Source organism: Culex quinquefasciatus, chromosome 1 (genome assembly GCF_015732765.1).
Source record: "Culex quinquefasciatus strain JHB chromosome 1, VPISU_Cqui_1.0_pri_paternal, whole genome shotgun sequence".
In the NCBI taxonomy this organism is placed as follows: domain Eukaryota; kingdom Metazoa; phylum Arthropoda; class Insecta; order Diptera; family Culicidae; genus Culex; species Culex quinquefasciatus.
Genome location: NC_051861.1, coordinates 24,230,959 through 24,257,511, shown reverse-complemented (window position 1 = coordinate 24,257,511; position 26,553 = coordinate 24,230,959). Strand labels below are relative to the sequence as shown.

General features: G+C 38.0%; 1 protein-coding gene across 8 annotated transcripts in view; it reads left to right on the top strand.

Annotated features, from left to right (window-relative positions):
• Positions 1-26,553, top strand: part of LOC6039090 (polypyrimidine tract-binding protein 1) — a 466,473-nt gene that overhangs the window by 199,445 nt on the left and 240,475 nt on the right. For 7 of the 8 annotated variants that reach the window (XM_038249980.1, XM_038249979.1, XM_038249974.1 and 4 more), the window contains one exon: positions 10,889-10,909. The exons of the other annotated variant lie outside the window; for it this stretch is intronic. In XM_038249980.1, the coding sequence (XP_038105908.1) occupies positions 10,889-10,909 (21 nt within the window). The remainder of the gene's footprint in view (positions 1-10,888; positions 10,910-26,553) is intronic. 8 annotated transcript variants of the gene reach the window in all.

Sequence of the window (26,553 nt, the reverse complement as noted above, 5' to 3'; positions counted from 1 at the left end):
AAAATGTACCAGGTCCGATACTGAGACCAGACTAGTTCATAGCTTCTGTTCCACGTGTCCTTAACGTGACCCACTCCGGAGCTTGACTTCTTGTCTCTAACCTTTATCGCCACATCATTCCGATGCACTTTGCGTGCTCCCGAGGTTTTATGACTCGTCACACCGCCAACTCTTCGTTCGAAAGTCAACGTGCCGTAAAATTGTTCTCCCCTTCGCCTCATGGCAGTACCACCTCCTGGACAAGTGCGTTTTTGAGCTTCAGATATCCTTCCAGAACTTCAGTGCCGAGAACGACTGCTTCCACTTTGATTTACATCGGCCTGTTTCATCACTCTGTGTTCTAGGAAGTTGATAAGAAGGAAGTGACCTCAAACGAGAGCAAGCTTCCGACTCCTTCACACAGGTTCCTCACTCTTCGTAATCCTTACAGGCATTTCCTGGAGGCCTTTGATCTGCCTTCAGCAACGCGGGCGCTGTACAGCTATTGAACAGGTCGACATCAACCGACTACGACAACGTGCATTATTGATGACAAGCTAAAAGGGGTTTCGTTCTTGGTCTACGATGACGACGTTGACGGCGGGGCAATAAAAATCCAAAGAGAGAGAGAGAGACGGAGAGTTTAAGGATCAATCATAAAATTCCTTTTAATGCACGGCTTCGGCAATGGCTTCTGCGGGTACGACCTCGGGTTGAGACTTGAGACAATGCTGATGGAATTTCTATTTGGGCCTATGATAAATTTTGCAAAGATAAAAATGGGATTTTGTTTTTGTACAAAAGGGAGGAAAGCAACAATACCTAGCGAAAGGTGTAACTTTCCAAGAAGTACCCCGGTTTGATGGCATTTCGGGAGGATCAATCGGCCATTTGGGAATGAGACGGGGACATAAAATAAGGGATTCGCTTCAAGGCGTTCGCCATGAATTTTGGATATTTTTTGTTGTGGAATTTGTCCACAGAAGATATTTTGATAATTTTGCAAGGACTTTGATCCGTCTCAAAAATTTGCAAAAAACATCGTTGAATAGTTCTCCTGAGGTAGAATTTCTCATGGTTTATTCCAGGAACCCCTCGAATGCTCGAACAGTTTTGCATAAAAATGACTCAATACCAGCGAGGCGCCCCAATCTTTGCTAATTTCCTGCCTGCGATTTGAATTAGTTACAACACCGCGGCACCGTTTTTGCTCATACCCCGATGGCCAATCCCGACCAGCTGGCCAGCTTCCCATCGTGGCCTGGAGCTCTGCACACGAATTTTTGGTCGCGGCGATGGTCGGAAATGGAAATTTTATTGCATATCCTGGCGCAGTGATTTTCGCGGGTACATCGCACGTTCGCGGTGCATCCTGGTGACACCAGCTGGTGCTGGTAAGCATAGGTCGAATTGCATTTTTATGAGGTCCCCGGGGTCGATTTGGTGACGGTTTTGGGAATGGAGGTTGCTGTGGACTTGGAGCATTGAAGTCGAATGGTTTTTTTAACTAGATTATCGGAAATTCGAGTCTTTCAGGGCAGTATCTTGGAGTCAGAGAAACCTATAAATCTTTTGGAATCTCAAGAATCTCACAAATTCACAAATTCAAATTCATTCAAAATCTATCCAAATCCCAGAGTCATCATCTTTTGGAGTATTGTTCAAATTTATTAATTTTCTTGGATGCTTAAAATTTCCTTTGCGTTAATTCTTGTAGTTTTATGAATCTTTCCTTGGAATCCAGTAATTTATATAGGCTCGAAACCCCTAACGAAATTACTTTCATTTATTTTCTATTGAATCTCACGGATTCTTACACGGAGAAAAAAGTGTTCCCAAAATTGTGAACAAGCGTTCATGAAAATGGGAACCACGAACAAAGTGTTCAAATCCCATGATACGTTTTTGGAAATCGTACCATGGGATTTGAACACTTTGTTCGTGGTTTCCTTTTTCATTAACGCTTGTTCACGATTTTGAACTCTTTTTCTCCGTGTATGTACGGGTTCAACCCAGGAATGTCTTGGATTCCAAGTATTCTTTTGAATTCTAAGAACTCTAAAGAATCTCTTGGATTCTAATAAATCCCTTGAATTCTCAAAAATCTATGAATCCCTTGGAGTCATATGAAACTTTTGGATTCATAGAAATATCATGGATTCCAAAATGTTTCTCAGAGTTCTAAAAATCTCTTACGCAATTTCTTGGATTCAAAAAATCTTCATGGATTCCGAAATATCTCGTGGAGTCCAGAAATTTCGAACGCAACGGGTTGATTTAAGGAATCTAATGAAATCTTTGTAATCTCGTGATGTATCTTGTACTGGGAGATATCTACCAAAAATCTAATGCACTATTCTTCACCAATCACGCCACGTCCCATGTGCCACGCGTGTCACGTACCCCTCATTAGAAAGTAGTACATAAATCCTCAATTTCCCAAACTCGCACTCACGTGCACCGCACTGGATTCCGGTACCCCCCCGAAACCCTTTGGCCTAACCGACAACAACAACCACGCTGTTGGTGGCGTATGAATAAATGATACCATTTGGTCCGGTTTTGCAGGTCCAAGTTCTGCCAAAAGCCCGGGGACACAAAACAAAGACAAAACTTTGGTAATAAGTTTAAAGAGGATTCCCTCGAGTCGACTCGTACGTGGCGTTCGTTCCCGACGTTACGCTTCGCACGTGGTCTTGGAAATTGAAACAGGTTTTTCGCTCTAAACCCCCAACCCGTTTCCTTTTTGAGTCTGTTTACTTATAAGCTTTCCGATGCTGAGGACTTCTTCTGGGTTCGACCCTCTGGGTGCAAGAGTGTAAAGTTTCTTCGCCGGGAAGAAGATGGTCTGGTCGTCCACACACATTCTTCACCCAAAGCTCTCCGTGTCCGAAAGAGTTGAGTGCCGTCGTCGTCGGAGCAAAAGCAACAAATGGATATAAATAACATTTATTTGAAGGTGACGCCGTACGACGACACACAGGGAACGAGAGTTGGGAAGAAATCTATTAAGCATATTTGCTTGTCCCTCCTCGAACAGCTTCGATAGTTGGCTTCTGGACAGGGCTTGGGCGCGCAGGGGGGAAAAAAACTTTTGTTTCGACGAACTTTGGTCAATATTGAATCTGTGTATCGGAAAAGTGATGCCACGTGGAGGAAGGTGTTCAAATATTGGATGAGAGCTAGATATGATAGCGGGTAAGGGTTCGAAGCCGATCGGATCTTCGATGGTGGAAATTGATGTTTGGGGAGGATCGAGGATTTGGGATTTGGACAAAGTTTCAGGTGTGTTTGCATTTGGCTGAAGTTGATCCAAACTACACTCAGAACTGCTTACAAATTCTGTTACAGTTGTATCATTTGAGTTATAACCTTAGAATACTTCGAATCTTGGAGTTGGAAGAATGTTAGAGTCCGTCGATAATAGTTGAATTTCTAAGAGTCCGTCTAATCTCCAACAGTCATTCGAACCTCTTAAAGTTGTTAGATCATCCGGTGCGTTGATACTTGGAGTCCATCCTATCTCATGAGCTTATTGAGTCAGTCCAACAAATCTGAGATTCAGTTGAATAAAAAAAAATGTCGTCGAATCTCCGTAAGTTTGCCGAAAACTGCCAGATTTTTTTGAATCTCGGAGGGTCCATTGTGTAATTGTAAGAATTCGTCGTAAGTTCGAATCTCGAAGAGTCAATCGAAAATCTTTGATCAATCTGAATACATTTAAGGCCGTCAAATCTCTGTACGTTTGCCTAAATATCTAAGATTTCGTTAAATCTTTGAAAGTCCGATGTATCTTTAAGAGTTCGTCTAATATCACAGAGTTCGTCGGGTTATCGAATGTCAAAGAGTCGAATCCGTCGAACCTTCAAGAGTCCGTCGTATCTCGAAGAGTCCATTGATTGTCTAATGGTCAGTCGAAAATTGAAGTTACAGTTGAATATTTTCAAGTCAGAATCTCTAAGAGTTTTTTGAATCTCCAAGAGTCCGTTGAATCTCCGAAAGAATCCGTTGAATCTGTAAAAGTTCGTCGAATATCTGAGGGTTCGTCAAATACCAAAAAAATAATCATTAAATATCAAAGATATCAACCCGACAATTTCATTGAAGTCAAATAGTAGTGATTTCGTCAAATCTCAACTTCCAAGGAACGTCAAAATCGGTTAAACACTCAACCCATATCCAAGAGCCCAGGCATTTCTTGCAAAAATCTTTACATATAAACACACTACCAAACCGTTACAGAAATAGCCAGTGGTCAGGGATTATAACTTTTATCCCTAAAGTTCTGCAACGCAGTGTTTGCTCAAGATATTGCAACGCAGCAGCAGCACCGGGACGACGCGATTATATCTTGGAGACTGATTTGGACAAATATGACGAAGGGGACCGACACTCGGTCGGTTTGTTGTGGTGTGAAACTTTCCGACCTCCTCCGGTCGTCGTGATAAGAGGGACGGCGAAAGGATTACAAACTTTGACAGCAAGTTGGATCAATTTGAGCGCGGAACAGCAGCTTGCCGTCATGCAAATCGAGAGATAACGATTTGTGTGTACGGGTCGGAGGTGATTTGACAGGTTTTAGGGACAGATGGTGCCCCTTATCAGTGGGTTGCGTTACAGGCTGCTCCAAACTGCTTGCGAGTTGTTGATTCCACGTGAGTTCTACTCAAGCCGTTCACAGTCCGTAACGCTGCACACATAGCTCTCCGGTTCGCGTGCTCCGAAGGCATCTGGCGAGGCAATTCCTGTACGCCACGGACTTCATATTTCAAAGGAATCTCCCTTCCAGCGGTTCTGAACACAAATTAGAGCAGCCAGACTCAAATAGCCCGAGGCATCTCAAGGTATCAGCGCACAAACAAAAAAAAAGCACGCAGGTAGCACCTTCTACACAGGCTTTTCCAACAATGAACATCCGAAGCGCCTTCACGTACAGACACGCTCCTCTAGTCAAATATCTTCCCCGTGGCCGTTGTTGTTTTTGTTTGCTCTCTTCTGCCGAGTTTTCTTCCATTATTTTTTTTTTCGTGTACGAAGAAGTGATCGGTGCGTGCGATATCCGAGTGCCTGTTCTCGTGTTCACCCGCTCACTCGAGTCCTTTCATGTGTGAAAATCCGACTCTGACTGACTTCCCTTGGCTAATTATTGCTGCCTACTCCTGCCCCTCCCAAACTCCACTTTTCAACGCAAATGCAAACATCAGAAGCGAAACAAAAAATGAAAAAAAAAAAAAAAAAAACGCAACAACACGACTAGGGCGTTCCACGTACTACCGGGGCAGCAAGAAAATGAGGGTGAGGGTTAATTAGACACGTGGAAGGATTGCAGGTTGATGGTGCGTCTTCTGTCTTGTTTTTGTTAGTCAGGCGCGTACTCCGACTGCGATTTTGCTCCCTTTGTTGGTCCCGTAAGGTGGAGGTGGGTCTAGGATAACATGGCTTTGCCGAAGTTGAGCTGAAGGCTTTAATTACGCGTCCCGGTAAGCGGAGATCTTACTTTGCTTTTTCTGAATTCGTTGTGCATTTTTTTCAGTTTTTTGTGAGCTTTGTAGCATATGAAACCTAAGATTCCTCCTCCAACATTTTTCAACCTCAATTGTTATCCAGGTTCAAAGCTTCTTTGATTTCTGAATTCTTCAAGCTCTATGATTTCTCGGCCTAAAGATTCCTCGGGTTGAACGAGTCTTCGATTTTAAGCTCAACGATTCTTCGGACTCAAAGCTGCTTTTAGTTGTAAGATTCCTAGAGCTCAGAACTCCTAGAATCTCCTAGAATCTTCAAACTCACGGAACTTAAACAAAACCGCACACACACAACACATCAAAACTGAAAAGGAGCATTTGGTACGGTATGTCCACGCATCCATCCTCCCCTGTTGATTCTGTGAAATGTGATCCGTTCACAGAATCCTCTCTGCGGGTAATGCAACGCAGTAGGCCTGGCCGGGGATGCTCGTGTGTACCACAATAATATTTACAAGTACAAAATAGGACGTAAACTAATCACATGCTCTTCCAGGATGATTTCTTCGAATTGGCAGCGATTTTGTTTAATTAGATAAAAAGATTTCTTTGAAACTTTGATTTCTGGTACTCTTAAAACTTGAAAACTTGAAAACTCGAACACGCCACCTATTTCTGATGAGATAACCTCGCCAAATTTACGACTTTACAATTCCTCTAAAATCAGTCTGCAAAATGTTCACCATTCGCAACCCATTACTCATGCCAATTTTTTCGCTTTCTTTTTTTTCTTGCAGGTATGTTGACGCTACACAGGTCACCGTTGAAGAACGAACGCGACTGCGATGTCGGCCACCTTCCTTCTCTCATTAAGTACACATTAATCAAATTTAAACTTTCAATTTTTCATTCGTAAATTTTCCTTTCCGTTGGCTGACTTTGTCACCACGTCTCTCTCTCTCTGTTCTGTCTGCTTACTCGAGTTTATTTTTCCGTACTCTTCTTCAAATTCTAACAAACTTTTTGCTCCTTTGTAGAAAGTGGTAGCATTTTAAATGGTCGTGCGGGAAACGTTTCTTAATTAGATTGATTAATTGGACAAATTTTGCACGTATAAACCCGCTACTATCTTATTACAAAAAGTCCGGTCATTACGTAATCCTTAAATAAAGAAAAATCACGAATCCCCGAAAAGAAGGTCAACAAATCCCCCTTTCGTGACGGCTTTGCGTATTCTATTTCAAATGGCCATTATGATGGACTCGCAGAAAAAAAAAGCCTGGAATCCAGCGTACAAAATCGCATCAGAAATAATGACTGTGTCCGAGGTAAAAAAAAGCGAAGGCCCCGAAAATTATAATGACCTATTATTATCATCTCTCGTTCTAGAGCGGACGAGCGAAAAAAAAATCGCATCAAATTTTAGAGCGAGAAATGACAAATTGGGATTCACAGTTAATTCTGATTGCATGAAGCAAAAAAAATATATCTCAATTTAAACAGTGTGACCCTCACTTTGTAGCGAAAACCAACCGTTGTTGAAAAGCAAATAATCATAACTCTATTTGATCCTAATCGGGGAGAGAGGCCAACAATTATTGCAAATGGGCGGAAAATTGGCTGCCCGTATCGCGCGGAAAATGGTGGATTTCTCTCCCTTGCAGATAAGGTCCCCTCCGATTTGTCCAATAGAGCGAGTTAAATGTGAATTTGAGTGGCTTCTGGTCAATCACTCGCCGACAGTGAGTCAAAGTAAACATTGTGGTGTTGAGAAAATTTGTTTTAATTAAATTAGAGCCATTACTAAAAAAAATCTATGTTTTTGTCATTCTTATTGGCTCCAATATCGGCTCGAAAAAACAGTGAAATGAAATGAATTGTAAAACTTCATTTTTATCTGGTTTATCTGGAGCAATCTTTTTCCAAATTTATTTTTATCGGACTTCTTAGAAAAAAACACTCACTTTTTAAATTCAACTTTGACTATGATATGGTAAAATTTTAGTATTTTAGAGCTTTTTCAAATAAATATGTTTTTTTTTTGAAACACTGTTTGCTTTTCTTTCAGATAACCATCAATCCAATCATTAATGCCTTTTAAGCAAACTTGTAGGACAATTTCTGATCATCTCGAAAACAAAATAGGAGGATTGTAGACTGGTTCATTACTAAAATAAAAAAGTCACGTTTTAACATAAAGTAAATTTTAAGTGGTAATACTTTTAAATTTTTTATGTAAAGTACTTTTTGGATTTTACATATAAAAATTAAATCGAAAATGTTTGTAGACTTAAATATATTAAGGTAGGTATTTCGAGAAATTGGCAACACTTTCAAAAATATTTTATTCATTTTTTTACTTTGCATTTTTTTTGAGCAAAAAGACAAATCGAAAAAAAATCGATAAATTATTTTAAGATTATATTTTTTGTTCTGAGATGTCCTAAGCGATACCTACAACTTTTCCGAAAATAGAAAAGGTATAGACAAAGTTTCATCCAAATAACAAAAAAATAATTATTGTAAAATTTGGTGTAATCTGGCTCACTTTCAAGGTCCACTGGCATCCCATTAACATTTGGTATTACAATCGTTTTCTGTACATATTGAAAAAAAGTTATTGAAAAATATTAAAAAAAGATGTTAACTTTTAAGTTCTTTATCAAAATAATAAAAAATAGTAACTTCTTAGAATAAATGAAACAACGTTTAAGTTCAACTATTAATTACAACTATTAATTACAAAAAAATAGTGGAAATAAATATTCAAACAGCTGTAACTGATCTGATCAATTTGGTTTTTTCGGCAAAGTTGTAGGTATTGTTGAGGACTATTTAGAAAAAATAGGTACACGGAAAAAATGCAGATTTTTTTATAAGGTTTTTTCACAAAAACTCAATTTCCCAAAATACGTATTTTTTTGTTTTTCGAGAATTTTTGAGGAGACAAAAACCCGTAACTTTTGAGCCATAGAAAAACATGGTCAAAAAATCTGCCGCCGAGTTATAAATTTTTGAAAAAGTGGTGATTTTTGGATAAAGCGAAATTTCATGCAAAAACAAATTTGACGTAATTTTTTAATGTAAAATTGAATTTCCAATCGAAAAGTACTTCATAGATTTTTTGATAAAGGGCTCTGTTTGCAAGATATAGCCACCGAATGTTTGATTTTAGCTAAATATTTGCAGTTTTTCTATTTTTCAAAATAGTGACCATGAGTGACCATTTCTAAAAATAGTATTTTTTGTTGAAAAAAAAAAAAAACATTTTAAATGGGCCAAACATTGGATATTACGTCCATTTAAAATGCTAGTCTTGATTTAATTTTTATCAAAATATTTTTTCGAAGAGATCGGAAAATTTCACGAATGTTTCATGTTTTAACATTGAAAATCGGACCATTAGTTGCTGAGATATCGACATTAGAAAATGGTGGGTTGTTTAGGTGAAACTTAGAAAACTTCAATTTTCGTGTTTCTTTTACTTAAAGTGGCTGTATCTCAGCAACCGGAGGTCCTATCTTCAATGCCTCTTTTCTTTTCAAAAGAATATTTTCAAAAATGGTCACTCATGATCACTATTTTTAAAAATAGAAAAACTGCAAATATTTAGCTAAAATCAAACTTTCGGGGGCTATTTCTTGAAAACAGAGCCCTTTATCAAAAAATCTGTACAGTACTTTTTTTTTTTACATTAAAAAATTACGTCAAATTTGTTTTTGCATGAAATTTCGATTTTTTTCCAAAAATCACTATTTTTTTTAAAATTTATAACTCGGCGGCAGATTTTTTGACCATGTTTTTCTATGACTCAAAAGTTGCGGGTTTTTGTCCTCTAAAACATATCAAAAAATCTCGAAAATAAAAAAAAACGTATTTTGGGAGATTGATTTTTTGTGAAAAAAAAATTTATAAAAAAAATCCGAAAATTTTATTTTCCGTGTATCTATTTTTTTATCAATGGTCCTCAACAATACCTACAACTTTGCCCAAGTCACAAAATCGATCAGAAAATTCACTCAAAAGTTACAGCTGTTTGAATATGTACGTTCCATTTTTGTATGGACAGCTACCAAAATTGTATGGAGACTTGTATGGTTGAACCAATGACACAAAATAGCTTCTTTGGTCATAGGGAAGCTTCCGACAAAGTTTGAGCCAAATCAAAAAATACAAAAAAATAAAAATGGTTGAAATCGGCCGATTTTGTAGAAGTTGCTCAGGAATCTTATTAAGTAAATAAAAATGTAATATATTATTCAAGTTACAAGAAATCGTTGAATTCAATTAGTAAAATTGGATTGAAATGTAAACCATCGTAAATTGTGGTTATTTTATCCACTGTGTTTCGACCACCAGAAACGAGAGGCAGATCAATTTTCCGTTGAATGCACCTTGTCATAGGTACACACACAATTACACAAACACAACAGCTCACCATCAGGACATATGCAGCGCACAACCACACAAAAGAATGAAATGTTGTATTGCATCAAATTAAAATCAGTTTTGTCATCATGATCATCAACCTCGTGGACCTCGTCATCAACTGTGTACTCTGTCCTGTTTCCAGCTATCCCGAACAAACCTAGGTAGCGAGAGTTTCGGGACACGGTCACAACATTTGTACATCGATGTCATGGTTCTGCCGGTACAAAAGCTAACCCGCGGCGATATGGGTTGCGGACACGGAAAAAAATGTTTTCTAAAACTATTTGTAATTTTTATGTGTTTTTTCTGATTCTCTGAAATAATGAAACATACTGTAATTTTGATTTACATGATTGAGGGTTTTTAGTTTTGTTTTTCTTCTTGTTTATTTCCGTCCCTCCAATACCGATTTTTGCCCGTCCCCGTGTGACGTTTTGCGGACGGTAATTTTAGCATCAGATTACAGAGACGGAACCCCGTGGTCTATCACTGGCAACGCAAATCTCGACCTCGGTTTTGCTGAATCACCCACATTTGATGGGAGGACTGTGCGCGGCCCTGAATGCATGCTACCGGAGTCCTAGGATCTAGCCTAATGACGACCAGATTCACTCCAGAAACGATGACGACAATTGGACGGTTAGGGGGACCCTCATTAAATTGACCCCCTGCTGAAGTTGGTCGACACTGTTCCGGCCGACTAATGGTTGCCGAGGATGAATTGGCTGGAAAATTTGGTGGGATTTGCTGATGTATTGCGACGTTTTTCAAACTGTTACAACCAGTAGACTAGCTAACCTCTCTATCTATCTTTCAGTAGCCACTAAACAATGCTTCCTAGCTCTTTCCTAAAAACTTTCTGAAAGTCTTTCTACACCTGTCGGACACACTCGTCTTCTTCTTCTTCTGCAAAACCTTCCGCGGATTGTGAAAAGCAATTTGAGAAAAAGTTTGAATAATGCAAAGAGCCAACTAAGCCAACCATACCGTATTTTTTTCTCTCCGTTTCGTTCCAGCGAGGACTCAGTTTTTTCGAGGTAAGCTGGCGGCACTGTTACGGTGGAGTTTTTAATGATTTTCGCTTTAAAAAGAAGTTTTTTAACGTGAAAATTGTAATGATGACGTAAATCATGCTGAACAACAGTATGACAAAACATAAAAGCGTTTTAAGACATATTTCCATACGTAGCCATTTAACCAAAAAAAAAACCGGCTTCGTGGCTTAATGGTTAAGGCTTCTGTCTCACAAGCAGAAGGTTCAGGGATCAAATCCCGGTCGGTACCTTTGATTTGGAATCAGGAATTTGAACTTTAAATATGAACAAAACGAAATTGAATTAGGTGGGATTCGAACTCACACCTCTGGATTGGTGGTCTGGGACGCTAAACAGTCGGCTATCAGAAGGTTTACACTCTAACATTGAATTGATCCGTAGTGTTGCAACAAGTTATCTTCTCATATTAAATACGCGTTGATCCCTGATTTGCCTGAGGGAATTGAAAGTCTCAATATAAATCGAGATTCCTTCAGATGCTTGCTTCTATGTTTAGGCGGGGCCAAACAATGCCCAGCGACCTCGGAATTGGACCGCAAGGAGCTTTGTAATTTTGAAATGGGTCGTTAGAAGCAGCGCGAGGGCTGAGATAAGCTGTATCAGCATTCGGCATATACAAAATCTGATACAAATTATACTATACTTTCCCATAATATCGCTACCGGTTAGCGGGTATTGGATTGGACCACACACACAAAAAAAACGCAGGATTTTTTCTCAAGTATAGTAAGATCAGTTTATAACTGGACTCGATCGTTGGAAACGACCGTCGGCTCAACGACCGACGAAATAGGGACGTGGCGTTACACCGTGCTGCCATCTGGTTTTTTTTTTAAGTGCAAGAGTGGAAAAGTGCTGAGTCATCGTCTAAAAATAGACGGCGTCCTTTCTCGCCCAGCAAAATGAAGTCGATAAAGTAGTCGGTTTCGATGGAGAAAAAGTGGAAAACGTGGTCTAAAAATAGCGACGCCACGTCCCTATAGGCGGCGGGCCAGATGCGGGCATAAAAATGTCAAAACCACTCTCCCCTCACTTCGTCTCACCATCCAGCTGCAGTTTGTTGACAAACAAACGGAGCACGCGATCGCATGATTGCGGCATCGAGCCAGAATTAGGGGTGGTCATGTGGTTAAAAATGAAACTGTTATTCAAGAAAATAATATTTTTTCGACTGAATACAAAAAATGCGACCATGTTCAAACAATTATTCCTGATGTCAGAGAAGTGGTTAAAAATTAAAATTTTATTCCGTAATTTTTCTATGAATTGAACTTTTTAACACCAATTGGGAATCCCTAGGTCTATCCACGACCGTTTCCAATGACCGTGAGAAGATGTCAGAAAATCCAGCTTCCAGCTAAATCCACAATAGTATTTACATTTAAATCATTAAATATTTTTGGTAAAATATGTTTCTAAATCCAAAAAATCAAAATACAAGTGCAATAAAAAATAATGTTTTGTTAAGGAAAATTATCTATTTTAAGATCAACATTTTAAAATTTTAAATTAATTTTTAATTTTGCAAAAGTCTAAATTGTTAACGTTGAAAATCGGAACAAAAGTTTCCGGATAACGTCGGTTAAAATGCAGGCAAATTAGGTGGCACATAGATAAATTCATTTTCATCGATTCGATTGAATTAATTGTCCGATTTTCAAATTTTCAGAGAAAAATTTGTATTAAATTTTCTAAGCTTTAAAAAAAATATTTCAGAGCTGCTCAAGAACTTATTATAGTAGCAATAACTTAAAACGGGACATTTTATCAAAATAAATATAAAGTTCTTTTTTTTAATCAGAAATCAATTTCAATCAATCAATCATCACGCACGGTCACGGTCAAAAGTTTTCTTTTTAGTCTCCTGAAACATATAAAAAAACGAAAATAGTATTTTGGGAAAAATAGTCCTAAAAAGTTAAATAATCTGGAAGTTTTTTCCAGATATTTTTTTCTTAAAAGTCCATATCATAACTTACAACTTTTTCCAAGACACCAAATTGATCAGGATATCTCGTCTCAAGAATTTCATACACTAAAGTACACATTTTGTATGACTCTCAGAATTGTGTGGAGATTTTTATGAAAAAAAAACTAATGATACAAAATGACTTCTTTTGACAACGGAAAAGCATGGACAAAGTTTTATTAAAATAAAGCAACACTAAAATAAGTCGATTTGCGAAATCGTAGAGAATCAATAATCTTACCATAATTTCACTATAAATTTTTCGATTGTTCACGTTTATTTAATGTCTAGATTGTTTCGAAAAGTTGGCAACACTGCCAATTTTATTTTGGCATTTTTTTTGTCATTTAAAACATTAAAAGATAGATTTTTTCGAAAAATGTCATTTTGCGCATTTTTTTCGTATAACTTTGCCCAAGATACTCAATCGATCAGAAAATCCGTTGTATGAATATTTTAATAGCCTTTTTTATATGGAAAGTTGCCAAAATTGTATGAATACTTGTGTGGGCGAACAGATGATGCACAAGGATTTCTTGGGTCATAGAAAAAGTGCGCACAATGTTTCGTTCAAATCAAGAGTTAATAAATTAATTTAAAAAAAGATCATTTTGGAAGAATTGATCATATGAAAATATTTTCAAACATATTATGAAATTATATTTTAGGCAAACATTTAAATTATGAAATTTGGAATAAAAAGTTCTTATTTCTAAATTTGATTACATTTCTTCGAATTTTCATGAAAATCAAGAAAAATTATTCCACTGTAAATCTTCTTACATTCAAGCCAATAGCCCTTCTTCCAAGGCCCTTCAATCGCACACAGTCGCTCCACCCAAAACTGCCATCACTAAACCGATACAAACAATCAATTTGACACGATTTAGATCAACTTTGACGATTGCTCAAAATGGGCCCATTTCCAATCAATTTCACTTCCCTTTCCTGCACAAATTGAGGGTAGTTGGAGCGACCGGATCACGTATGGTATCAAACAAAACAAACAGGAATTTCCCCTTCCAAGTGTGTGTGTGTGTGTTTGTGTGAGAAAGCACGAGTGTAAAAAACATTTCCACGTCGATTTGTGTTGGAACAAAAAGTGACACCGCCACCGCGTGTGTGCACGTATGTGACACGTGGGTTATGGGCGTCTTGGGAAAAAGTGAAAAGTGAGTGAGAGGGGGATGGGCGGGAAATGACGACACGCGAGCAATAAAATAAAAATAACACTTTTATTTTTTTTTTTTGGGTTGTGTTAGCGGCGATACAAATCGCTATCATGAGATTTTGCGAGCGGTGAAATTCACACTTTCAGGTTTGACAGGAATGGCGAGGGGGATTTCTCGTCAAGTTTGAATTTCAAACAGATAGGCTGAAAAGAGTAAATTTGCATCAGGGTGCGTTCTTTGACTCTGTTTTTGCATTCTCTTTTGTGTCGTCATTCGTAACGGATGAACGTCTCTCTCGGTTTGTAAAAAGGAGAGTGAGAGAAGAGAGGTTTGAGTTCAAACGAAGAGAGGAGAACGAGGAAATGAAAGAGAGCAAAATAACTGGTTTAAATAGGGTGATGTTACAAATCTTTTCTGTCAGAATTAAATAACAAAAATCCATTGATTTCACACAGCGATAAAAAAAACTCACTCTGCGATTACGTTAAATTATGCATTCCAAATTTCCACGATATTTCCACAACCTTTCATAAATTCATTTTTTTATTCCACCGGCTCTCCAGATTTGCTAAGAACCAGATTAAAAAAATACGACTTGGTCGTCTCGCGAAGGAAACAAGAGCGTAACTTTTCGTTTTTCCTGTTTCACTTTTCCGAGTGTTTGAGCGCGAGTACCAAATCAAATTTGATGAATAAATAATCCATAATCCAAGGTGCGTCGGGCTGGAACGCGTAGTTCTAAATTTTCCAGCAGGTTCAAAGGTTGGGACGAAGTTTTTCAAGCCATTTGAACCGTATGCTTCTTATGGTTTCATTTAGTATTTTCTGCTCCAACCTCTAACCCCCACTCAGATCACAAATGTTTCTGGGCGTGAAACCAGGCAGCAGGTAAAATATATTGGCAATCTGATTTAAATATTCGACGGGTTTCGCCACCCCAACCCCCCCAGAAAGTAGAATTTATTGGAAGCTGTCTCGCACAACTCGCTGTCGACGTTGTACGCAAAGCGTTCATTTGAGAGATGAAAGTTTGGTCGTAATGTGATAGGTTTGGCCCTGGGTGTAAGCGCGCCCCCTATCCAAAAGAGTCGCAAATCAGCCTGGCAGCTTGACTTGATGAACTGGGGCGAAGTTTTCCCGCCTCCCTTGAACAGGTGGTACCAACCGAAAAGATATTCGGCAAACCGCAGCGAAAAGTGGTAATTACTCACTTTGTTAGCTGGCAGGCCGGGTTGCCAGCTGGTGTGGTGATGTTCATCTACTTGAGATTGTTCGAAACATTTGTGGAAATCGGTGAGTTTATTTAACTATTCAAAAGGTTTTAATAAAAGCAGGTTGTGGTTTGCATTGAATTTAAAAAAAAACTTCCGATCACGAATACGAGCTTCTTTTGCTGATATCTCGTGACGAAGAGGCGGTACGACTCATTTCATTTGAAACATTCGAAAAAATGACTTGCTAACAATTATTTCCTGCTTCAAAAATCTTGTTTTATAGAACAAAAAAAAAACAACTTTTGAGCCATAGATAAACATGGACAAAAATTTGGCCGCCAAGTTATGATCTTTAGAAAAAATGCGTTTGCTGTAAAAAATAGTAAAAAAATATACTTCTGCTTTTAATCTAAATCATTCAAAGTACTTTGCAGCATTTTTGATAAAGTACACCGTTTTTAAGATAAAGCCCCTCAATGTTTAATTTTAATTCGAAAAATCCGGTTTTTTCGATTTTTTTTATTTCTAAATATATATTTTTTGGTAAGTTCCCACATTTTCTAATGCCAATATCTCAGCAACTAATTTGTCAAATTTCCAATGTTGGTAATAAAATTTAGCTCAAATGTTCTGGTTTGTTGTCTCCAGGGTGGCCACTCAAGTCGGGAAATCGGGAAAATCGGGAAAAAGTCGGGAATTCGCCAAAATCCGCCAAAAATCGGGAAAAAGTCGGGAATTTATGATTTTTTGTCAAAAAGTCGGGAAAAGTCGGGAATTATAAGCATGCTTGATTGAAAATTATTTTTGTAACTCTTGAATATTTTTTTAATATTTTGTACAATTCTCAAATTGAATTCACTCAATTCTGCTTTAATAACTTACTTTAAATTAAAAGGTTCTTTCCACTATTTTAATATATTTGAGTATGGAAAAGCTGTTTAGGACATTCAAAATCTTAATTAATATTGGAGTCTTTGACACAGATTTTCATAATATTTTTCATGAATCATATGATCTCTATAAATTTTTGTTTATCATACAAGAGGTAAAGTTAATGAAAAACTAATATAAAAATAGAGCCTAATGGCCAGCTTAGAGTTATGATTCTATTTCATTTTGTCACATAGATTGAATATTTGAAAACAGATTCCAACTTGAGTTTGGCAATGGTTTTTTGGTAAATATTTTTAATTGTTTAACTAAATTCTTTAAGTAGTTAAAATATGTTGCCGTTAAACTTTTTTTGTGAGTATGGTAAAATTACTACTATACATAAAGCTTGATTTTCAGTTTTCGGAAAACTTACATATCGAATAAAATCCAAAATTTAAAAACTTTTTTACGTTTTGAAAACATAAAAAAAATTTGAAATTGCAAAAAAATAATCCAATAAATTTGGAGTTATTGCAAAACTGTTTAAAAAATTGTCTCTTCAAACATTTTGCTTAAAATAAGTGGTAAAACATAAAATCATGCCAAATGCCAATTTTAATATTAATAAAAAATAAGTTGTCTAATTATTCATTTTTTAGAATAAACAATGCGATATAAAAAAACAGTTTTGTATTTTTTTTAAAGTAGAAGACCTGGTTCAATATTCAAATATTAAAAAATCTTGAGAACTATTTTTTACAGCTTTGTATCTAATAAGTTCAAACCATCTATACCAGTTTTCTCATGAACACCCTGCTTTTAAAGCATTTATTTTTATCGAGCAAGAATTTGCAAAATATTAAAGTTCCAACTGAACAAAAAAAATGCGACTATATAATCGATTCAGCGAGCTTTCACCAGATTTGCTGTGCGACGCCTGCCATGGGTGCGGCCTCAAGGACTCTCCTCTTACGATGACAACTGTGAGCGGCTTAAACTCCCTGCGCTGGCATCACGACGAGTTCTACTACAGCGAATTTATGTATTCGACTTGTTGTCGTGCAATATTGACTGCCCTACTCTTCGCGATAAAATCACCCTACACATCCCAGCTCGTAATCTGCGCAACCCTGCTCCGTTTCTTGAAGTTCCTGGCCATCGTACGAACTACGGTTATTATAGTCCCCTTAGTGCTTGCTGTCGAGTGTTTAATGATGTAGCAGATGTGTTTGTGTTTGGAATGTCAAAATGTGTATTTAAAACTAGGATTAAAAATAGGACATAAGTTGTAGTCTGTGCGGCGAGTGCCGAAGATGAAATAAATAAATAAAATAAAAAATAAAATTATAATGCGATACTTCTAAATAGTAGTAAATAAATAATAGTAAGCAAACAATTTTAGAAAAGAGGATTTTTATCATTTTTCTCATTTCGAATTAATATTATGCAATCATAAAAAAACATGGCGTGACGTCACAGTCTCGCAAACCCCCCCTCCCCCCTTCGTCACATCTTGTCACACCTACGGTGACCCCCTCCCTTAAAGCGTACGTACTTTATGGATGACGCCATATCAAAAATTACAAAATAACAGGCACATTTTTTTATGAATTTCTTGACATTTTTTTGAATCCTTTGAATGAATAATTTCAGCAATTATGTTTTAATCATTCTTTGATTTAAAATGATGATGAAGTTTAAAAAAAATAGGAACGAAATTTTAAGTTCAGTTATCTTTAACTTTTTGTCATTTCCAGTTGAAACGAAGTATCAAAAACTATACTTTTGTCAATTTAAAAAATAACATGAATGTTATAAGTATTGTTGAACTTTCGATATTTTTTCAAAGACTAATTGTTTGTGTTTCTACTCTTAATCATTATAATGAAGTTCCATTTGTGAAGTTTTTTTTTCAATTGTTGTTTAGTTTCTTTATTTACAAAAGATGCTTATCTTTGGATTATTTTTAAATTCATTTAATTTTTTTTCGGTGGTTAATATTGACTTTTGTTATAGAAAGTTTTTTATTTGAAATCATTCTTTAGATAAGATAATGCGTATTATTTGAGCATTCTGGAAAAGTCTGGAAAAAGTCGGGAAAAAGTCGGAAATTTGAAAATGGGATTTGAGTGGTCACCCTGCTGTCTCCTAAAACACATCATAATATTTCAAAACAAAAAGAAATGGATTGTTAAAAATTAATTTAAATTTTATTATTAAAATCAAATGAACAATCGGATCCGGAACGGATCCATCATCCGACACATCGTTGGTTAGGTAATCAAAAGACCTTTCCAACGAGTCCACAACATTGAAGATCTGGCAACCCTGTCTCGAGTTATGACCAATTAAGTGATATTTATGTACTTTTTTGAAGCCGGATCTCAATTAAATGTATGTAAACGATGTCCGGATCCATCATCCGACACATCGTTGGTTAGGTAATCGAGAGACCTTTCCAACGAGTCCACAACATTGAAGATCTGGCAACCCTGTCTCGAGTTCTGACCACTTAAGTGATATTTATGTACTTTTTTGAAGCCGGATCTCATTTATATGCATGTAAACGATGTCCGGATCCATCATCCGACACATCGTTGGTTAGGTAATCAAAAGACCTTTCCAACGAGTCCACAACATTGAAGATCTGGCAACCCTGTCTCGAGTTATGACCAATTAAGTGATATTTATGTACTTTTTTGAAGCCGGATCTCAATTAAATGTATGTAAACGATGCCCGGATCCATCATCCAATTCATCGTTGGTTAGGTAATCGAGAGACCTTTCCAACGAGTCCACAACATTGAAGATCTGGCAACCCTGTCTCGAGTTCTGACCACTTAAGTGATATTTATGTACTTTTTTGAAGCCGGATCTCATTTATATGCATGTAAACGATGTCCGGATCCATCATCCGACCCATCGTTGGTTAGGTAATCGAAAGACCTTTCCAACGAGTCCACAACATTGAAGATCTGGCAACCCTGTCTCGAGTTATGACCACTTAAGTGATATTTATATACATTTTTGAAGCCGGATCTCAATTAAATGTATGTAAACGATGTCCGGATCCATCATCCGACACATCGTTGGTTAGGTAATCGAAAGACCTTTCCAACGAGTCCATAACATTGAAGATCTGGCAACCCTGTCTCGAGTTATGACCAATTAAGTGATATTTATGTACTTTTTTGAAGCCGGATCTCACTTAAATGTATGTAAACGATGCCCGGATCCATCATCCAATTCATCGTTGGTTAGGTAATCGAGAGACCTTTCCAACGAGTCCAAAACATTGAAGATCTGACAACCTTGTCTCGAGTTATGATCATTTAAGTGATATTTATATACATTTTTGAAGCCGGATATCAATTAAATGTATGTAAACGATGTCCGGATCCATCATCCGACGCATCGTTGGTTAGGTAATCGAGAGACCTTTCCAACGAGTCCACAACATTGAAGATCTGGCAACCCTGTCTCGAGTTCTGACCACTTAAGTGATATTTATGTACTTTTTTGAAGCCGGATCTCATTTATATGCATGTAAACGATGTCCGGATCCATCATCCGACACATCGTTGGTTAGGTAATCAAAAGACCTTTCCAACGAGTCCACAACATTGAAGATCTGGCAACCCTGTCTCGAGTTATGACCAATTAAGTGATATTTATGTACTTTTTTGAAGCCGGATCTCAATTAAATGTATGTAAACGATGTCCGGATCCATCATCCGACACATCGTTGGTTAGGTAATCGAGAGACCTTTCCAACGAGTCCACAACATTGAAGATCTGGCAACCCTGTCTCGAGTTCTGACCACTTAAGTGATATTTATGTACTTTTTTGAAGCCGGATCTCATTTATATGCATGTAAACGATGTCCGGATCCATCATCCGACACATCGTTGGTTAGGTAATCGAGAGACCTTTCCAACGAGTCCACAACATTGAAGATCTGGCAACCCTGTCTCGAGTTCTGACCACTTAAGTGATATTTATGTACTTTTTTGAAGCCGGATCTCATTTATATGCATGTAAACGATGTCCGGATCCATCATCCGACACATCGTTGGTTAGGTAATCAAAAGACCTTTCCAACGAGTCCACAACATTGAAGATCTGGCAACCCTGTCTCGAGTTATGACCAATTAAGTGATATTTATGTACTTTTTTGAAGCCGGATCTCATTTATATGCATGTAAACGATGTCCGGATCCATCATCCGACACATCGTTGGTTAGGTAATCAAAAGACCTTTCCAACGAGTCCACAACATTGAAGATCTGGCAACCCTGTCTCGAGTTATGACCAATTAAGTGATATTTATGTACTTTTTTGAAGCCGGATCTCAATTAAATGTATGTAAACGATGTCCGGATCCATCATCCGACACATCGTTGGTTAGGTAATCGAGAGACCTTTCCAACGAGTCCACAACATTGAAGATCTGGCAACCCTGTCTCGAGTTCTGACCACTTAAGTGATATTTATGTACTTTTTTGAAGCCGGATCTCATTTATATGCATGTAAACGATGTCCGGATCCATCATCCGACACATCGTTGGTTAGGTAATCAAAAGACCTTTCCAACGAGTCCACAACATTGAAGATCTGGCAACCCTGTCTCGAGTTATGACCAATTAAGTGATATTTATGTACTTTTTTGAAGCCGGATCTCAATTAAATGTATGTAAACGATGCCCGGATCCATCATCCAATTCATCGTTGGTTAGGTAATCGAGAGACCTTTCCAACGAGTCCACAACATTGAAGATCTGGCAACCCTGTCTCGAGTTCTGACCACTTAAGTGATATTTATGTACTTTTTTGAAGCCGGATCTCATTTATATGCATGTAAACGATGTCCGGATCCATCATCCGACACATCGTTGGTTAGGTAATCAAAAGACCTTTCCAACGAGTCCACAACATTGAAGATCTGGCAACCCTGTCTCGAGTTATGACCAATTAAGTGATATTTATATACATTTTTGAAGCCGGATCTCAATTAAATGTATGTAAACGATGTCCGGATCCATCATCCGACACATCGTTGGTTAGGTAATCGAGAGACCTTTCCAACGAGTCCACAACATTGAAGATCTGGCAACCCTGTCTCGAGTTCTGACCACTTAAGTGATATTTATGTACTTTTTTGAAGCCGGATCTCATTTATATGCATGTAAACGATGTCCGGATCCATCATCCGACACATCGTTGGTTAGGTAATCAAAAGACCTTTCCAACGAGTCCACAACATTGAAGATCTGGCAACCCTGTCTCGAGTTATGACCAATTAAGTGATATTTATGTACTTTTTTGAAGCCGGATCTCAATTAAATGTATGTAAACGATGTCCGGATCCATCATCCGACACATCGTTGGTTAGGTAATCGAGAGACCTTTCCAACGAGTCCACAACATTGAAGATCTGGCAACCCTGTCTCGAGTTCTGACCACTTAAGTGATATTTATGTACTTTTTTGAAGCCGGATCTCATTTATATGCATGTAAACGATGTCCGGATCCATCATCCGACACATCGTTGGTTAGGTAATCAAAAGACCTTTCCAACGAGTCCACAACATTGAAGATCTGGCAACCCTGTCTCGAGTTATGACCAATTAAGTGATATTTATGTACTTTTTTGAAGCCGGATCTCAATTAAATGTATGTAAACGATGCCCGGATCCATCATCCAATTCATCGTTGGTTAGGTAATCGAGAGACCTTTCCAACGAGTCCACAACATTGAAGATCTGGCAACCCTGTCTCGAGTTCTGACCACTTAAGTGATATTTATGTACTTTTTTGAAGCCGGATCTCATTTATATGCATGTAAACGATGTCCGGATCCATCATCCGACCCATCGTTGGTTAGGTAATCGAAAGACCTTTCCAACGAGTCCACAACATTGAAGATCTGGCAACCCTGTCTCGAGTTATGACCACTTAAGTGATATTTATATACATTTTTGAAGCCGGATCTCAATTAAATGTATGTAAACGATGTCCGGATCCATCATCCGACACATCGTTGGTTAGGTAATCGAAAGACCTTTCCAACGAGTCCATAACATTGAAGATCTGGCAACCCTGTCTCGAGTTATGACCAATTAAGTGATATTTATGTACTTTTTTGAAGCCGGATCTCACTTAAATGTATGTAAACGATGCCCGGATCCATCATCCAATTCATCGTTGGTTAGGTAATCGAGAGACCTTTCCAACGAGTCCAAAACATTGAAGATCTGACAACCTTGTCTCGAGTTATGATCATTTAAGTGATATTTATATACATTTTTGAAGCCGGATATCAATTAAATGTATGTAAACGATGTCCGGATCCATCATCCGACGCATCGTTGGTTAGGTGATCAAAAGACCTTTCCAACGAGTCCACAACATTGAAGATCTGGCAACCCTGTCTCGAGTTATGACCACTTAAGTGATATTTATGTACTTTTTTGAAGCCGGATCTCAATTAAATGTATGTAAAAGATATCCGGATCCAGCATCCGACACATCGTTGGTTAGGTAATCAAAAACCCTTTTCAACGAGTCCACATCATTGAAGATCTGGCAACCCTGTCTTGAGTTATGATCAATTAAGTGATATTTATATACTTTTTTGAAGCCGGATATCAATTAAATGTATGTAAACGATGTCCGGATCCATCATCCGACGCATCGTTGGTTAGGTAATCAAAAGACCTTTCCAACGAGTCCACAACATTGAAGATCTGGCAACCCTGTCTCGAGTTATGACCACTTAAGTGATATTTATGTACTTTTTTGAAGCCGGATCTCAATTAAATGTATGTAAACGATGCCCGGATCCATCATCCAATTCATCGTTGGTTAGGTAATCGAAAGACCTTTCCAACGAGTTCAAAACATTGAAGATCTGGCAACCTTGTCTCGAGTTATGATCAATTAAGTGATATTTATTTACATTTTTGAAGCCGGATCTCACTTAAATGTATGTAAAAGATATCCGGATCCAGCATCCGACACATCGTTGGTTAGGTAATCAAAAACCCTTTTCAACGAGTCCACATCATTGAAGATCTGGCAACCCTGTCTTGAGTTATGATCAATTAAGTGATATTTATATACTTTTTTGAAGCCGGATCTCAATTAAATGTATGTAAACGATGTCCGGATCCATCATCCAATTCATCGTTGGTTAGGTAATCGAAAGACCTTTCCAACGAGTTCAAAACATTGAAGATCTGGCAACCTTGTCTCGAGTTATGATCAATTAAGTGATATTTATTTACATTTTTGAAGCCGGATCTCACTTAAATGTATGTAAAAGATATCCGGATCCAGCATCCGACACATCGTTGGTTAGGTAATCAAAAACCCTTTTCAACGAGTCCACATCATTGAAGATCTGGCAACCCTGTCTTGAGTTATGATCAATTAAGTGATATTTATATACTTTTTTGAAGCCGGATCTCAATTAAATGTATGTAAACGATGTCCGGATCCATCATCCGACGCATCGTTGGTTAGGTAATCAAAAGACCTTTCCAACGAGTCCACAACATTGAAGATCTGGCAACCCTGTCTCGAGTTATGACCACTTAAGTGATATTTATGTACTTTTTTGAAGCCGGATCTCAATTAAATGTATGTAAACGATGCCCGGATCCATCATCCAATTCATCGTTGGTTAGGTAATCGAAAGACCTTTCCAACGAGTTCAAAACATTGAAGATCTGGCAACCTTGTCTCGAGTTATGATCAATTAAGTGATATTTATTTACATTTTTGAAGCCGGATCTCACTTAAATGTATGTAAAAGATATCCGGATCCAGCATCCGACACATCGTTGGTTAGGTAATCAAAAACCCTTTTCAACGAGTCCACATCATTGAAGATCTGGCAACCCTGTCTTGAGTTATGATCAATTAAGTGATATTTATATACTTTTTTGAAGCCGGATCTCAATTAAATGTATGTAAACGATGTCCGGATCCATCATCCGACACATCGTTGGTTAGGTTATCAAGAGACCTTTCCAACGAGTCCACAACATTGATGATCTGGCAACCCTGTCTCGAGTTATGACCACTTAAGTTATATCTGTTTACTTATTTTTCGTGATCTGAAAAAAAAATAGCTGGCAAACCACTTATATTAAAAATGAGGAAGGCATCAACCACATAGGTGGATTAAGTTAGTTTTTCATTTAGAATTAAATAAGCAGTTTAAAATTTATTTTGCTGGGTTATTTTTGCATTGTTACAACGCACAGTAGTCCAGATCACAAAATTTAGTAAAAACATAAAAATTGCGCTGTTTTAGACCTTTGGTGGAATCTGCAGCGTTATTGAAAAAGAAAAGGTGCAACTTTTGGCCTGGTTGAAAATAATTATGGTTCACCATTTGGGTGTTTATGAAAATCCAACTTTTCGGGTGATTTTTGGATTTTTTTTTCTCTTCTAGAAAGGTGATCAGAAATTAGTTTATATTTTATCTTTAAATTGTCATCAATTTTACTCGATTTTATTGAGCACTGATTAATCACCAAACAAGAAAGTGCTACGGACAGAACTCAGCTGCATCTGGAGTCGATGCAAAACGCACAAACTCAACATTTCATTAAGACGAAGAAACTGAAAGAATAGTTGTAATTTCTCTTCTCTGACCGGCAGTACCAGCTGTCATTCTGCGGTGCGAACCCCCCGGCGGGGAGGACTCCATTGTTGGACAACTAGTGTCCCCCCCTCCAGAGTTGCCTTTCCTTATCAATTAAAATGAGAAATTATTCTCCTCTGTCAAATCAAACCGCGCGCTGGCTGTCGCTGTCGTGGTGGCCTTCACCGGCCGCTGGGCGGCGCTTGCAAGCGTTTGAGGGTGAAACCAAGATGGCGGCGGGATTGCTTCAAGTTGCGTAGCATTGTTCTATCCGGGTTTCGAAGGAGTGTGATTAAGGTCGATGATTGATTGAACGGAGTTGCTTTCGAGAGTGCTGTGCTCGAAAGGAAAATGCCTCGTTTTGAAGTATTCGACCAATGTTTGGCAAAAAGGCCTGTAAAATTAAATTCACTCGAAAGCTCACTTCTCTGTCCTGTTTGTTGTGCCGATTGAAACGAAATCCTCTTACACATATTAACCCTGTTATGTTGTTGGCTCAAGCATTCGAGCCAGGAACTTTCAATAAAATAAAAATAGAAGAGGTGCCATTGTTTGTTTGCTGTGTGATATGGTGCTTCGGGTGAGGATTCGGTGAAGATTTGATCGAATTTTAGCCTTCTCGAGACGTCGTCATCGTTTTTCTGGCCAGAAACAGAACCCCGTAAACAGAGCTTCAGAATAAAAGGAAACTGGGACTTTGGACTGGGAGACCAAATCGACTTAAATATTCAAATTTTTCTGCCTTTTTGGTAGGGAAACGAGAAGTCTACTGCACTGAAGTCGGCACAAGTAAGACGTATTCAACCGTACGGGTTTTATCGGGATGCTGGAACTGGAAGAATTCATGGGGGTGAACGTAAATGTATGTTAAAATAATCGAAGCATAAGTATAATACAGAGATATAAATGTGTTGTTTGCATAGAAATAGATCTCCTGTTCTACACTTTCTTCTGGTTCGACTTCGTTGACTTTGCAAAAGTGGGACGATGCGGGACACTCTGTGTGCGTCCCGAGTAGACAGACATTTTCAAATAAGTTTGAAATAATTTTATTTAAAAAAAGTTATAACTGAATACGTGAGTTTTTTCACTACAATTTTTCTTGGTTCTTAAGAATTTGCAGGATTTATTATATGTTATGTTCCGCTATTTCCTCACTCTCGGGAAGCGATTTTTCGTTGCTCTTTCACCAAATACGACAAAGCACCGACATACGGCAACCGGTTAAGGTGGATTTCGTCCTGTCGGTACAAAAATTAGGCACCACACCGATGTGCACAGCCGCCTAGCTCACAACTTCCGCCAAGCCGTTTCCGCTATGCGCCCACAAGTAGGCAAAACTCCTTCTCCGACGACGAGAAAAGCAATATCACAATTCAAACATTTGTTTGATGGAAAAGTTATGTGAGTATGTGTGTGTGTGTGTGTATGCATACTTTTACCCCCTCCGCTGTTCCTTCTCTTCACCTTTAAGGAAAGTTGATCCTGGGAATGCTGCTGGTCCCCCCTGCTCTTCTTTTCTTGGACTTGCAGGTAAATCGGGGCATTACACAGCTATGGGTTGGTTCCATTGAACTGGAGCACCGAGCTATCGAATTCCCCTTAAACAAACGCTTTCTTTTGTGGACTTGAACTAGAACTAGGGTTTAAACTAGAAAAACACCCAGGAATAGCTAAGAAATCTATGCAATTAAATTGCTATAATTTGAATTAAATCCCTAATCATAAATCCGTAATCAGCGGC